The sequence below is a fragment of the Chlamydotis macqueenii genome, chromosome 15 (assembly GCF_036417535.1).
Source record: "Chlamydotis macqueenii isolate bChlMac1 chromosome 15, bChlMac1.mat, whole genome shotgun sequence".
In the NCBI taxonomy this organism is placed as follows: Eukaryota; Metazoa; Chordata; class Aves; order Otidiformes; family Otididae; genus Chlamydotis; species Chlamydotis macqueenii.
The window spans coordinates 2700244-2713281 of NC_141570.1; the positions used below are offsets into that span (position 1 = coordinate 2700244).

General features: G+C 49.3%; 1 protein-coding gene across 4 annotated transcripts in view; it reads left to right on the forward strand.

Moving 5' to 3' along the window:
* The first annotated feature begins 266 nt into the window (after positions 1-266).
* Positions 267-13038, forward strand: part of CACNA1H (calcium voltage-gated channel subunit alpha1 H) — a 121178-nt gene continuing 108406 nt past the window's right edge. For 3 of the 4 annotated variants that reach the window (XM_086759382.1, XM_086759380.1, XM_086759381.1), the window contains exons 1-3: positions 282-374; positions 3255-3388; positions 8299-8396. In XM_086759382.1, the coding sequence (XP_086615508.1) occupies positions 282-374; positions 3255-3388; positions 8299-8396 (325 nt within the window). Of the gene's footprint in view, positions 375-3254; positions 3389-8298; positions 8397-13038 lie in introns of all 4 variants that reach the window. The other variant, XM_086759383.1, reaches the window with a different exon arrangement.

Genomic DNA, 13038 nt, shown 5'->3' on the forward strand with positions numbered 1-13038 from the left:
GGAAAGTGTACCTGTGCACTCATTGTGCTTCTCTGGCCTTGCTGCTGTGTAGGAAACGAAAGGCATCGTTTGTCCCTTCATCTCAACAGGAGTGCCCTTTCCTCAGCTGCCAAAAACGTCAAACCTTAGGAAATCTGGATATTTGGTAGGGTTTTCTTTTGTGCTTGGGGGAGGAGTGAAGGCTTTGAGATGTGTAAATAGCACGGTGTCCCCCTCCCGATGGCTGCTGAAGCGTGTGCTCTCCTTAACACCTTCCTCTCACCTGGTTTGAGCACGTCAGCATGCTGGTCATCCTCCTGAACTGCGTCACCCTGGGCATGTTCCAGCCCTGCGAAGACGTGGAGTGCCAGTCGGAGCGGTGCACCATCCTGGAGGTAAGGATCTCATGCTGCCCCGCTTGCCCGGGATGTGTGGGGTGCAGGAGGGTGGTCATCCTGGGAGCTGGGACCCCCATCTTGTCCCTTTTTCCCAGAATCTATCCGTGAAAGCCCTTCATATAGGGATGTTTTTTCCACTAAGCCACATTTGGTATGCAAAGTCCTCCGAGGAGACCTGCTGCCATAGCCCTAGGTGAGACCCAAAGGCTGACTGACGTAGACTAACCCCCACAAGATCCTTTCTCTACACAATTAATATGAGCAGAGGGGCTCAAAACTGGGCATCTGGCTCCCACTGGAGATGTTGAACACTTTTAAGTTGTGAGATGGGCAATGCCACGGGGAACCTCGTACTCGCAGCCAGTCGGTTCCACCCCAGCCAGGTCACTGCCGGCATCTCTCGGATTGTTGCAGTCTGGTCTGTGCAATACGGCACCAATTATTTTGCCATTTCATTCCCTTCTTCATGAACAAAAAAGCATGGGACGGGCCCATCTCCACAGCAGAGCCCACCAGCTGAAGCGCAGCATCGCCAAGTGCCGGGATAACTGACCTTTGGGAAATGCGTATGCCTACAAAGCTCACAGACCCTTGTTGGCCACCCCAAGCTTAGCAGAGCATCACGCTTGTCACTTAATCCCTGTCCGCGTCCTGGCAGTCCCCTCACTGCCATATGCCCGCCGGGTTCGTTTTGGAAGCACATCCCGGCAGCATCTGGTGTGTGGGCTGCACCTTGGCGCTGGGCTTCCTGCAGCAACTCCGTTCTCTGGCTTGGAACCATCTTTTGTTGTTTCTAATGCATTACATCAACCTAGGCAGGGAGCACCGACATGTGTTAGTGTAATGGGCTCGGTTCGTTTGAATCCTGCACGGATCTGCTGCTTGTACTTCCCTTTGAGCGTTTCAGCAGTACAGGAAGGCCAGTGAGATCCTTCCAACCAACCTCTCCTTCCTCTTTCAAAGATTTGGTCCAGGACTGCCTGCAAATGCCAGGAATATCAGAGTTTATCATCAGCCTCTCTTTGAACCTTGAAAGAGGATCTGTTAAATGCAGAGCTAGGTAAACCAGATGAGTTGAGAAGCCAGTAGAGGTTTGTTATGGAATGAGATCTGTTTTGGAGAAACTGTTGCCACCAGAGGCATCCAGCGTAGGGATGGTCTCAGAGGATCAGGCTCAGGGTTGGTGTGAAGCGGCACCCAGAGGAGGCTGGTGCATGTCCTTCACCAGAACATGTCACACTAAGCTGCCCCAGAGAGCCCATCAGAAAGTATCTGATCTCTCCTGCAATGTAATTGTTACCCTCCATGTGCCTGACGTTTAGCTGTGTGTAGTCACCCACATGGGACTTTAGAGGACGCCCATCCTCCAAAAATGTCCAGGCGAAGGGAATCCTCCTGGATGAGGAGGTGACATTATTGAATGTTCCTTATTTGCTTCCTTTTTTTTTTAATAATTGAATCAGGTTGCATCCATACAGCTTGCCTGGTCTGTTCTCCCCAGAATAAACACACGTACAGTCTGTTAAATGAACTGAAATAATGGAACAAAACTTCAGTGTAGTTTGTCAAGGGAGAGGTTGGTTGATAAAGCCAACAGCTAGAGAAGACGGTGCTCACACACAGCCATGCAGAGGGACGTGGATGCACAGTGGGAACTTGGCTTCCATGTGAACGCTCCGTTAGTTTTACCATTAATCCACTCAGGCCTCAGTATGGCAGTGCCAGAGACACAATACCAAACAGTACGGTCGTTAAGAGAGTGGTTTGGACAGCAGCAGTCACGTCTGTAGATCGAGAAGTTCCCGTGCTTTATCAAGTCTGTTGTTCAAAACAACAAAGCCTGTGCACGTGATTTAAAAGCAATCTGTATCTCCTGATGTTCAGATTTACAGGCAACATGTAGAAGAATATGTACAACAGGGTCCATTTCACGGCATCTTCGAGTACGTCCACTTTTCATGCAGGTACCTGTCACCTTCAGGAAGGCTCGAGAAGTCACGGCTGTCCGAGTCCCCACTGCCCTACAGAAGCCATCCTTTAAGTAAAGACTGAGGCATGTTCTATAGGGCAGCGCTGGGTTAATTTGCACACCTTTATTTTCTCTTCTTGTTTTCACTGTAATCTAAAACCCAGAATTTTGGCTGTCATCAAGAGGCTCCTGCACCACAAGGAACCGCAGCGGTTGTTCCTCACGTGTGGCAGAGCTGCCCTTACAGTTACTGCTTCGGCCTCTGCTCGATGTGCACGTTCACTGCCAGCTCTGTCCGGGTCTGTGTGTAGGAACCTGGTCCCTTCGGGAGTCCATGAAGGCATCCGAGGTGAAGCACATCCCCCTGTGTTAGGTGGGTCAGATTCTTTCTAGGAGGTATGAGCTGCCCAGCCTGGGAACACAGCTTCTGCTGCAAGTTGCTGGGATCTCCTGGACCCAACCACAAGCTCTCTTGAATGCATAGGTTTTGAATGCCAAGAAACATATCCAACCTGTACAACAGCAATCACAGAATCATAGAATATCCGGAGTTGGAAGAGACCCATGAGGATCAGCAAGTCCAACTCCTGACTCTGCACAGGGCAACCTAAAAGTTAAACCATGAATCTAAGAGCGTTGTCCAAGTCCTTGTCCCTTTGTCAGTAGATTAACAGAAGCTGCAGTGGATGGACCCAGGAGCTATGCTCAGGGGTTGCCATCACCCATCAGGCGTTGCAGGTTCTATTTCTGAGTTCAGCAGGAGGCAGTTTGGTACCAGTGCTTTCCCTTGCAACATGTGCCAGGGTACAGAGTGCCTCTGCGGCGGGAGTGCTTGTGTCTCTGCTTTCCCTTTCCCTGATAAGAGACCACAGCAGAACTGACTGTAATAATCTTTTACTGGTCTCCAGGCATTTGACGACTTCATTTTCGCTTTCTTTGCGGTGGAGATGGTCATCAAGATGGTGGCTCTGGGGATCTTCGGGCAGAAGTGTTACCTTGGAGATACGTGGAATCGCCTGGACTTCTTCATCGTGATGGCGGGGTCAGTAGCAAAACCTCATAAATTTGCTCTTGGCAGTGAAAGCAAGAAAACCCCAGAGAGACAAATCTATAGGTTGTTCTGGCTGGTTTTCATAATGTCTTGTGAAAGCTGCCAGGCTCAAGCCAAGGGAAAGTCTCTTAAGTCTCATTTCGCTTCACCTCTGGTAGCCAGGCCAGATTATGGGGTGGGATATGAATGTCAGGGCAAAAGCCATCGGGTTTTCAGTAGCAATCCTTTTGCCAGCATCACCTCTGTGAAATCAAGTGCACGCTGATCTAGTCCTTGCGATGGCCAGTATGTCCCAGTGCTCGCGGTTAAGACTGCCGTCTTCCGGATGCGTGGAAAAAGCACACAGCAGCTCAGCCCGCTCCTGCTGTGTGACGCCATTAGACTGAGGAAAAACCAGGCAGAAATTGGCCAAACAAGGAGAATCTAGCCCAAAAATCTGGTTCAGAAGGTTGAAATCCCAGTGGAGGAAGCTGGCCAGAAGTTGACCCAAATTGCAAGTGCGTGCAAGTGCCTCCTGTGACCTTCTCTTGGTTTGTGTTTTAATACCGTCTCTCATAGCTGCTTATTTGTGCAGGATGTGTTAATAACCAGATACAGGGAACATCTAGGTGCTCTCGACACCAGCCCCTTCACACCCATAGGGGAAAAAACTGAGTGGGCTAAAAACTTTGCAAGTCTAAAACTTTCTTCTATTAATAAATGGATTTTAGAAACCCCACGCTCTCTTACCTGCTTAGTATACCCTGGAAAGGGATCGGCTGCTTTAACAACAGAGCTCTGCCTTATTTCTGGATTCCTGGGTTTATAAAGACCAGCCTGGGGTTAATTAGAACATTCCTGTAATATGTTGGGGCATTTTCACCCATGCATTAGTGATGTACAGCCTTCATTGCACTAATGGAGTTTTGTTTTGCTCCGCGTTATTTATCTGGAATACAATTAGGAATGGCCTTACTGGTTTGAATAAAACATGAGTGCTCCCGAGCAGAGCTTCCTTTGAACACGTGTGCAGTTACAGCTCACAAAAGAACAGCAGGGACAACAAAAGAAGCAGTTAATTATTTTTTTTCTTTCCAAAGCTGGTGCAGCGTTTAAGCCAGAAGGAGTAGGGGAAGAGCAAGGAGGGGGAACTCGGGATCAGAAATCTGCCATCCATAACCAGCATGCCACCAGTTGTTTCCCTGCGCTGAATCCACAGGATGAGCAAGCAAAAGTTCCCCACATCATTAAACAGATCATCCCAGCCAAGTGGGAGGAAAAAAAATAGCCCATGCAGGCAGAAAGGCTGAGCCCTCTGCTCATACCTCGGAGTCGGGTTTGGCACCAGGATCTTTGTTCATGTAGCCCCTGCGACGAGGGGGAAGGTGGCTGGTGAGGCTATTTGGTAGTTTGCCAGGGCGTTTCCCCGCCCTCCACGGCTGGCATATGTTTGAGAAGAAGGAAAACAACAGAAGCACCAGGAGACCCCAACGGGAAGCCCTGCTGCCAGTCTGGCATTGCTCAGGCTGAAGATGAGGAGAGGAATGGCCCTTCTCTGGCTGACCCTGGGCCATCTCCAGATGATTCTGGTGTATTCCAGCCGTACCTGTATTTCCCATCTCTCGGAAGAGAGGCTGGTGTGGGAGCTGGGCTGGTCGGTGATGCTGGTGGAGGGCAAGGAGAAGCTGTGCCATGGATTGGGATTCTTCACTTCTCCCACCTCTCCTACCACCACCGTTCGATCCAGTGTCTGCTCCTAAAACTGGAGGTGGTTTTAGCAGGGGCCACGCTACTGGAATAATAAGAGTTGCTTTTCCCAACAAGCGGATGGATGTGATGAAGTTATTATGAGGCTTTTTCTGATAAGAAGGGAGATAAGTGATAGGCAGTACTGCCTGCTTTGTTTGACCCATTCGGTCTCCTGAAATAAGCTGATTTGGAGTACTAGCAAGTGTACCAAAGAGAGCGGAGGGTAAGCAGGGAAACTACAAAATAAACATATCTTCTGCCTCTAGCAACAGATTGCGTCTGAAGTTTGTTCCAGCACTGAAAGCCCTTTCATGTTTTGCTTGCCTGAGAAATGTACCCTGGAAAATTTCAGACCGAATGGAGCTTACAACCTTTCAGTCTTGTCCAGCAGCCAAGCTGAAAGCATTTCCCGAGCATCAGAAATGTTGTCCACAAGAGAGGTTTCTTGTGCATCCAGTCCCTGGAGATGTGGCAGGCTCACAGGATGTGCTTTGGACATCTTTAACTTGACAGCTGAAGGATGGGAAACTGTTCATGGTAGAAGACATCGCAAAGGCTTGTGCCTCCCTTTTTTCAGTACCAAGTGCCAATGCACCCAGACCCAAAATTTCCCGCTCCAGCAGGTTGTTTCTCTTTGGCATTTCCAAGGTATTCTTGGTTTTCAAGTGTGATATGAGAACAGGAACCCAAGCTTGGCCTTGACAAAGAAACCTTTGACTTTTTCATGAAGGTTTTGAATGTTTTCATTGCTCATAGAAGCTCCAATCTGGAATCCATCAAGTGTTTCCAGTTGGCTTCGATGGCCGATGCAGATCCCCCTGAGACTTATTTTCAAATCCTAAATGAAGTATCACGTAAGTCCAAAGTATCCGTCAGGAAATCTGTTTCCTAGACCAAATCCTGGACTCTTCATCTTTTATCTGCCCCATTGAAACTCCAAGAGCCAAGTAAAAGCGAGGCCCCAGGAGTTGGCCCCTTAACACACTAATAGTTGCGTGTGCTCTCAGGAGTACAAAACCAGCTCCCACTGGAGCTTTTTGTCCTCCTTTTACATGCTATTAGTAGTTCAAAACCTGTATCAGTTACACTAAAATCCACTTACTCAGCTGTCTGATAAATTGTGAGCGTGCTGGATTGGGACCACGCCAGCGAACAGACTCAGGCTCCGGCAGTGCCCACCTCAGGGACTTTAAACAATGCTTTGTCTATTCCTGCAAGGTCTGTTTGGAGCAGACACCTGGTGCTGGCTCCAGGCCCCTCCACGCAGGTGTGAAGGGGCATTTCCGATGGCTTTCCCACTGTGTGGTCCTTTGTGTGGCTTCCCACTGCTCTGCTCCGGCTGCTCAATGAACACGCGTTAGATTTAAAATCTGTTTTTGTGCCGTGCTGAGTTTTAAAGCTATTCATCATGTTCTGCTCTGTTCCTACGTACAAGCTTTAAGGTGGTTTTGATTTACAAAGACTTGCTAACTACTTCAGAAAAAAAAAAATACGTCTCTGGGAGATTACCACTAAAACCGGCTCAAAATCGCCAGGGCCTCTGCATGGCAAATTGAGGTGAATGGGCCGGAGTCACCTCAGTGCAACGCCGGTGATGTCACAGGGTGACACCAAACAGCTTCAGGACAAAGACAAAAAGGAAGCAAACATCAGAACATCTAGATATGCCAAATTGAAGTGTGTAGAGCAGGACAAAGCATCAAAGACAAAGTGCAAGGCCCCGGCAGAGCAGAGCACATGGGCAGTGATGTGGCTGGCCCCAAACCAAACCTCCCTCTACTCTTGCCTTAAATCCACTCAGCTCTCGCTTCTTGATGGCACATAACGATTTCGGTCCATCCTGGCTGCGGGATGCTTCAACAGAAAATCTCCCTTTCCACTGAAGCTTCTGAAGTGCCTGGTTGCAGCAGTTCAGCCTTCCTTCTTCCATATCTGTTTGTTTATTTTGAAAAACCCAAACAAAAGCTCTTTCTCCACGGGATCCAACAGCTTACTCGCAGGGTTGCTTTTGATGCCGTTATGTTATTTGAACAGGCGTGGTGAGAGATTTGTGACATGTTTACAAGTGCTTCCCTGTAGTCAAACTCATAAATTGTAATTACAGCCATGCTAACTAGCCATAACCCCATTTAAAAAACAACACTACACGCATTTGCTGCTCATTGCTATAAAAGAGCAAAAAAAACTGACTTAACTTAACGTCTTTCCCAGCCTGGGAGAGAAATGTTTATGTGAAATGGAGACTGAGCGTGAAAAAGAAAATGTTCCCTATTCTTAATAATAAAATGGAAACCAAGCTACTTGAACATCGCTTGTCAGCTTGGTTGTTCACATTTTTGTCATAGGAGGAGAGATAAGCTGGCGTGAAAATCCGCTGGGGTGCTAGTAGGGGGGATAATATCAGAAACATTGACTTGGAGCTGCGTGGAGCTGTGCAGTAATCGCCCCGGAGCGCGACAAGCTCATGGAAAGGGAGAGCAGGGCGGCTGTGGGAGCTGAGCAGATATTTGGGGGCTGCCCCTCTGCCCCGATTTCTGTGGCCCCGACTTTGCAGCTCCTTGTTGTGCCAAGTCCTGCTTTCTGGAGTGATACCTGTGCCTCCAGCCCCTGCACCATTGCTGCTCGTGCAGGTGTTTTCAGTCTTTTAGACCTGAAAGATCCTTTATATCCCCCATGGACAGCATGATGCACATTAGGAGCTGCCAACACAGAGCAGGTGGTTTTGCAAGCCTGGGCTGTGGCTCCCAGACCACACAGGCAGTGACAGCCCCAACTCCGGGCAGCCCCAGCACCCTCATGCCCAGAGGCTGAGCACAGAATCATAGAACCATAGAATTGTTTGGGTGGGAAGGGACCTTAAAGATCATCCAGTTCCAGCCCCCCTGCCCTGGGCAGGGACATATTCCACCAGACCACGTCACTCAAAGCCCCATCCAACCTGGCCTTGGGCACTTCGAGGGATGATGAGGCATCCACAGCTTCTCTGGGAAACTTGTGCCAGGGCCTCACCACCCTCACAGTGAATAATTTCTTCCTTATATCTAACGTAAATCTACCCGCTTCCAGTTTTAAGCCGTTACCCCTTGTCCTGTCGCTACAGGCCCTTGTCAAAAGTTCCTCTCCAGCTTTCTCCAGCATCCCACTTCCTGACGCCTTTCCTCTTTCCCCCACAGCATGATGGAGTATTCTCTGGACGGACACAACGTGAGCTTGTCTGCGATCCGCACCGTCCGGGTACTTCGGCCGCTACGAGCCATTAACAGGGTCCCAAGTAAGTAACGTCTTCCTCCACACCGCACCGCACCGCACCGGAAAATCAGGGGGTTAAAGCCATCCCAGCTGGCTCTCTGCGCGCTAAGCCTTGCAGAAGTAGTCTGCTTTCCTGCTGCTGAGAGCAAGTTCATTTATTTTCCTCTTTAATGGCAAGTTAGAGATCATTTATTATGATTATCAGTGTTAGTAAAGGGCAAGGGAGTAGATTTTATACCTGGGAGGGCAAATTTCCGTGGCTGTTTTCCAACACTTCTGTGAACTCTCTGAGGCAAGTAACTAACTCTCTGCTGCTAGTGCAAAGTAAATAACAAAGTTCCTATAAAGAAAGGGGAAAGGTCAGCTCTAAGAAGGATCTTCTTACCCTAGATGGGTTCATTTTCCCTTCTCAGCTATTTAAGGTCTTTCCATCTCTTTGTGTTGAGGATTAGAAGCGCAGCAGCCTCCGTGGCTGGTAAAATACCACAGAGGGTTTGCTGCCATGTAGAACAAAATTGGGTTCATCCATGATAGAAAGTTCAAGTGGCCCCTAAATCCATTTTCAAGTGGCTTCAGCTGCTTGTCTTCTAAATCCAATTTGAAAGACAAACCAACAAGCTGAAATAATTTCCTGCCGGAATCAGCCGTCTGCTGAGCAATCCTTTGCAAGGTACTAATTTCATAGCGCTTTCATCATTTTGGAACCAAAATCCACTCAACGGCATTGTATGGAAATCAGAGAGGTTCCTTGCAAAAAAAAAAAAAAAGAGAACACTTCCTGTTCTTTTTAAAAGCGCTTTTGAATGACACAGCCCCGACAGTCCCCGCTGAACATCCTGCCTGGATTAATTGCCCGTCGTGTCGGCACATCTAGGGACAGCCAAACAAACTCCCCCGGAAGGGTTTCGCTTCCAGTACCTCAGATGAACACGCAAGGGAACAGATGGCTGTTTACGCACAGGAGTCTTTGAAGTTTCTCTCTGAGCTCAAATTCTTCAGGATTTTTCTTTAAAAAGAAAAAAAAAAAATCTGTAAATTCGACGGTGACATCATTAGAAGTTAAAAACAAGACAAAAAGAACTGAGAGGTTAAAAGGGACCATGAAACCCTCCGGAGCTTTGTTTTCCTGATGAGGTTTTGTTACCAGGGTTTCGGAGCAGCCTGAAAGCACAACACAATTTTCCTCTGGGATTTTGAGCTCGGTGGCCTCGCTGGGACAGGGAGGAGCAGAGGGATACTGCCACGTGCTCGGCTCGGAGCCCTGCCGAGGTTTCAGGCTGGGGCGAGGTTCAGGCTCACTCTGAAGTTATTTAAATCCACGAAGCCCTCCGTAACTCTTCCTTGGAGCAGTGGGAGTCTCAAGCTGGGATTCAGCTGGGCTGAGAGCAGAAGCTGGGGGAATTTGAGGATTTACATCCCTATTAAACTGAGGCCCAGGGATCAAAAACCTCCAAGTCCAGGTGAAATTTTTATCTGGGTCCAGCTTGTGTTTTCCTTCCTCAGGGGTCCGATATTGAAGCTTTGAAATAAGCCTTTTAGGCTGCCTTCTGCTACACTTGCCACCTTGATTTTTATTTTTCTTTTCCAAATACAGGCAATAGAAAATATTCAAATTTTGCTACTAGTATGTGAGATTAAATCCAAAGAGCTCAATCCATGTTTGGAGTTGAGTTGCCCAGCTTAGCCAGCAGTTAGGCTAGTCTTACACCACTACCAGTGTCTTGAACAAGTGCTGGGGCAGGATTAGCAGTCTTAGAAATATCCCAGTTCCTGGAGGGCAGATAATCACAGACCTTTCTTGTTTATGAGGCACTAACTCCATTGATTTTAACGTCGGTACTTTTATTATTTCAGACTGATGTAATCTGCAAAGAATGGATAGTGACAACTCTCTATTTTGTTGTATTTTTGCACTTTCCAGTAATAACAGAGTTACATTTCTAGTCTTTCACCCATGGGGATGCCGCAGCACCCACCGCATCCTAGCCAAGAGCATGGCAGCAGGTCCCGCTCAGCCCCGTCCGTGCCGTCCCCAGCGCTGGGACAGCAACGCTTCCCCAGCCTCTGCACCGCTGGCGGGAGCGGTTTTTTCGGCTCAGTGGCAGCCACAAAAGGACATGGAGCAGATAGGAATTACGGCTGGGTCAGAGGAGACGAGCCCGGTGTTTGGTCGCAGCACGGGGGAAGCAGGGACCCATGAGAAATAGCTTGGTGATTTATCCCTGCAATGCCTGGGCGCTTTCCTGGGTTCCAGCCAGTGCTATTAGCTCTTCGCTTCCAGGCACAATAAATTCATCCACAAGATTATTTCATTTTAATTTTATTTGTTAAGAAAAGAAAGGAGAACTCCGGCCAATAAAAACATCATCTCTATTAGAAATTATTCCTTGAAAATGACTGGAAAAATATAATTTCTGCAATTTATATGTTTGGCAGGGGCTGTAGTTACAGGGGGTTTTTTTAGTAGTGGTCATTTTTTTTTTCCAAATCCATTTCACTGCTTTATTTTTATTTTTCTACTGTGTGGTTTAAACCAGGCATCACGTGGAATGGGAATGAAAAGAAATCCTGATCCTCGTTTCAGCCTAGGCGATGCTCGTGCTCTTTTCCCATGGCACGCTTGACATTCTGCTGAGAGCCCAGAGCACCCTCAGCGGATAACGAACAGATGGATTCGATCTCGAGAACGGTGCCACTAAACAACGCAAAATACCAAAAGTAGCTGAGTGGAAAAAAGTTGTCTGGCACAGGAAGATAATTTTTAACCATTTTTGGGAAAAACAAAGCGACGATATTAGTGAGAGTAAGAGGGAAAAAAAAGAAGAAAAGCCCGGCATCCTCTTTCCAGTGGGAATTAATTTAGTCTTTTCTGCTTTTCCAAAGATAGATTTGCAGGGAAAATCTGAAGGGCAGTGCCATGGGATGTGCTCCTGGGGAACTTCCGATGACAGCACACGTTGGGAACAAGCGTTACAAAATCAAAACCCCATTTGCCTCCAGCTCTGGGTTCCCCCTGTGCCTGGAGCAGAGGCCGGTACTGTCCCCACGGCTGGCACCAGCATTGTGGTTACGGGGGATGGCAGGGACACTGGCCAGCATCCCGCACCGCCCGGGGCACATGCCGACACAGCCTGGCTGCCAGCACCGTGTCCCTTCTCCGCGGAGTGGCATTGGCAGTGGGGAGGCACGAGGATGGGGTTCGGAGGGCAGACGGCCAGGCTGGCACGCAGCTGGGCGCCAGGATCGCGGCTCCTCCGGAGAGGCATCCGCTGCCAGCGCCAACAGCAGGGAGCCACGCCGGAGCCAAGACCCAGCTGGGCATGGAGACCTTGAGAGGCTCTTGCCCTGGGATGCAGAGGCTATTACTCACACCAAATTATTTATTAGCATAGAATTCTTGGCCGGGGCGGTTCATCCGCTCGTGCCACGCTGACAAGGTAATGTCGGCTCCGGCCCTGCTTGGCTGGGTTGCGTTTCCGCTGGCAGAGCGACACAAGGAGGCGAGTAAAGCGGCATGATGGGGCTCCGGCTCCCGCTAGCGCTGTCTGCCATGGCCTGGGAGATGTTGGGTCAGATGGGCGCTGCTCTCCTGGAGACCCTGCTCCTCCCAGCTCCCAGCCCCAGGCTCTGCAGATGCCAGACTGCAGCCCAGAGTCGTCACTGAACTGGCAGCAGCGGCATCAGGTGTGACCTGCGAGCTGACTGGGGGAAGAAGCCGGTGTGGAAACTGGTGGGGGAAGAAAGACTGCGTCAGTGTAAACGCCGCTCTCAGTTCCAGTGGGATGACTAACAGAGAGCAGCATCCTGCTGGGGAAATGGAGGGAGAAAAGGCTCCACGCAGGCGGGCAGGAAAAGGTGTTTGCAGAGCAGAATGGTAGTGGATGCAATGCCTCCGAAGCCAGTAGCATCACCTTACCCAGCAGCTGCGTTTCCACCATGCCATCAACTTGAGCCCTGCTCTCCGCTGAGCGCCAGGCTCCCAAGTCTCAGTTTCTGGTTTTACTCTTTTCTATAATTTAACATTTGCTTTTGTCTCTTCCTCTTTTCATTAGTTCTCCTCTCATCAATTTTCAGCCGTTGAAATGATGGCTGGTCGGTGTCTCAGAGGTTTGTTTAACCTCCCTCAAACTGCTGAGCTGCAAGTCGTTATTCCCTTTTTATCCCTGTTTCATCCTTGAGTTTGAAGGTGCCCTGATGTGTGAGACAGGGCAGCCCCCACGTGCCAGCCCAGTCTCCCCTGGGCAGCAATGCTGGGAGCACGCTGGCTGGAGATGCGAGGGTTAGCTGAGGCTCTGCAAGGTTGACTCACTCCTCAGTCTTATTCAGGATGGGAGATCTTGCACAGAAATCAGCATTTCCCTGACTGCAAAGGTGCTGGGGGGGGGCCTTGCTCTGCACACAGGTCCATAGGGAGCCTTGCAGGATGTGTGGGACTGGCCAGGAAGGTCTCCTGACAGCCTGTGCAGGAGGAAGGGAAGGGAGTAGAGCTGAGAACTTTGCTGAGAGGAAGAAACATTTGCATCCTGCTTTCCCCCCTCAAAAAAGTAAAAATTCCTCCTGCCTCCCCTGCTTGGCAGCCCTGGAAGCTTTGGAGCATCAACAGCTCTCAGGTGCCAGTGGTGGCCACCAAGGAGAGGAGTCCTCCATGGAAGGGCAGTTGTCCA